The following is a 2375-nucleotide window of genomic DNA, read 5'->3' as shown; positions in this document are numbered from 1 at the left end:
TCCTGCCCGCAAGGGCAGGGGGAGGCAGGGCAGCCCGAGGGCTTTGGCTGCTCAGCTCTGCTTCAGGCCCTCCGGCCCTATAATACTGACAAATCCTTTCCTTGCCCAGATGTGCCCAGGGCAGGCCACCCCAGGGCACAGATGAGGACCACAAGGGTCCCGAACACCCAGCTCCGTCCCCAGCGGCCGCAGCCTTGGTCCATCTGGGCACAGCTGGGCAGCTCACAGCCCCTGCGGCACCAGGAGGGGCAGGAGGAGGCTGATGAAGGTGAAGGGGCTGCTGCCCCGCATCGCCGAGTTCTGCCCCACGCTCCTCAGCACGTGTGCGGCTGCATCGTCTGCGGGCAGAGAAGAGCTGTGAGTGTCCCCGACCAAGCCCCAAGCCAGCACCACCATCAGCCCGGGCAGGGACTGCCGCCAGCCCTGCTGCCAGATTCCCACGGGAGAGCGGCTGGGCTCCGCCTGGCACTCCTGCCAGCCCCACGGCCGCCCGGACCCACCTGCCTGCCCGCGGCCACCAACCTACCTGCCTGGATCCTCCCCTTCTGGGTAGAGGCAGGGACAGGTGGTGCTGGAGCTGCAAAGCAAACGCGGGTCAGGCCGGCGAAGGGCAGCTCCCCGACGCCCCGCAGCCATGTGTCACCAGGGGCTGTCCCCCACCAGCCACCGGCACCTTCCCCACGCCCTGGGGCTGGCAGGGGACCACAGCCCAGCCGTGACTCAGCTCAGGAAAGGCCGAGTCGGGCACCAACACTGCGACTGGGAAGGGGGGCACGGGCGGCACGTGGGGACCCAGGCAATACTCACTGCCTTTGCCAGCCACTGTCACCTTCAGCTTCAGGCACGCTTCCCCGTGGTGGTGAATGGGCTTGGCTGCAAGGGAGGATGCGGGTTAGGGGGAGGTGGGGGGGTGCCCGGCAGGGACCCCAGCCCCACGGCAGACCCCCAGGCACTCACAAATATAGTAGTAGCTGTGCCCCTCCTTGAACTCCTTGCCCAGTGTGAAGGGGGTGAAGCGCTGGAACTTCTCTGAGAACTTCTCGGGGCCATGCAGGGCGCTGGGCTTGTCGCACTCCCAGCGGATCTGCTCCTTGGAGCGGGGCTTGCAGGCCTGGTACTCCTCCAGCTCCACCAGGTAGAGGGTGTAGCGCTCCATCGTGCGGGGGTCCACGCTCCCCTCCTCGTAGTGTGGGCAGATGATGTCCAGGTAGTCATTGAGGCGCACCTCCACCGTGTAGTCGCTCCACAGGAACCTGCGGCAGGAGGGAGGCAGAGGTCAGCTCCAGTGGGGAGAGGCGTGGGGGGGTCCTCATTCCCCTGCACCCCCAAATCCCCTCACTGATTAATGGGGCCAAGGGAGAGCAGCCTCCTGCCTGCAGCAGCTCCTCAGAGCCCGACATGGGGCAACCTTTGGTCCGCCCTTCCCCGTGCAAAGTCCCACAGTGCCCAGGCTGGCTTTGGGAGCAAAACACCCTCTGGCACTGGCCCCACGCAGACAGCTGGCAGGTGTACCCCCCTTCCCAGCACCCCCACAGCCCCAGCAGCCAGGGAGCAGGGAGGGGACCCACCGGGACACGCACCCTGCCCGTCCCAACGCTCCCGGAGCCAGGAGGCGTCGGCAGCTCTCGCCTGTGGGGCAGCAGGCCCAGCTCCAGCGCCTGCTGCTCCCCACACCTCACCCTGGGGGTGACAGACCAGCGGCCAGCCAGGGGCCTCTGAGGGGTCCCCTCACCTCGCTGGTTGCCGTGGCCTCGGCCCACCTATCCAGGCCAGGCCCTGCTCCCGAAACCCTGCGGACCCTGGTCACCCTGGCAGGGGGGACGATGACACAGCCCTACAACCTCGGGGGTGGTGCCAGGGGGGTCCTAGAGCTGGGGCACACGGCGCAGGGAGGGAGCACCCCTATGGCTGGTGCTGGCGTCTGGGGGCACCCCTACAGCCTCGGGGTCACAGCCGGGGGGCACCCCTACAGCCATGGGGGTCTGGTGCCTTAGAGGTCACGCCTACAATCGGAGGGGCACCCCTACTGCCTGGGAGGGCTGATGCCTGGGAGGGGGGCAGCCCCACAGCCCCAGACCATCCCGGGGGCCGGTCCCGGTCAGACACCCCCCCCGCACATCCTGCCCGGGCGGCGGGAGCCGGGGCCAGCCCCGTGTTTGTCAACACGCTTCCCTGTGCCCCGGCGCCGGGGCTGGCGCCGCGCCACCCCCGCGGGGAAGGAAGAGGCCCCGCTCCCGCTCGGCCCTGGGAACGGAAAGGCCCCCCCGGTCCGCACCTGGGCCGGCCGCGCCGCTCCCCGGGACCGCCCCGCCGGCGCTCAGCCCGGGCCCCGCCGCCCCCCAGCACCGACCCCGCCGCCCCCCAGCACCGACTTC

At 69.7% G+C, this 2375-nt stretch overlaps 1 protein-coding gene across 1 annotated transcript; it reads right to left on the bottom strand.

Moving 5' to 3' along the window:
• Positions 1-222: 222 nt before the first annotated feature.
• LOC309416464 (ephrin-A1-like) lies at positions 223-1253 on the bottom strand (the record flags this gene model as incomplete). The annotated part of the gene is made up of 4 exons (XM_082016010.1): positions 223-338; positions 527-577; positions 808-873; positions 958-1253. Coding segments are annotated over 4 exons (529 nt in total), but the record flags the coding sequence as incomplete, so codon positions are not given.
• Between the last annotated feature and the right edge of the window lie 1122 nt (positions 1254-2375).

The sequence above is a fragment of the Phaethon aethereus genome (genome assembly GCF_964289735.1).
Source record: "Phaethon aethereus genome assembly, contig: HAP1_SCAFFOLD_720, whole genome shotgun sequence".
Taxonomy (NCBI): domain Eukaryota; kingdom Metazoa; phylum Chordata; class Aves; order Phaethontiformes; family Phaethontidae; genus Phaethon; species Phaethon aethereus.
This window is presented reverse-complemented; position numbering and strand designations above follow the sequence as displayed.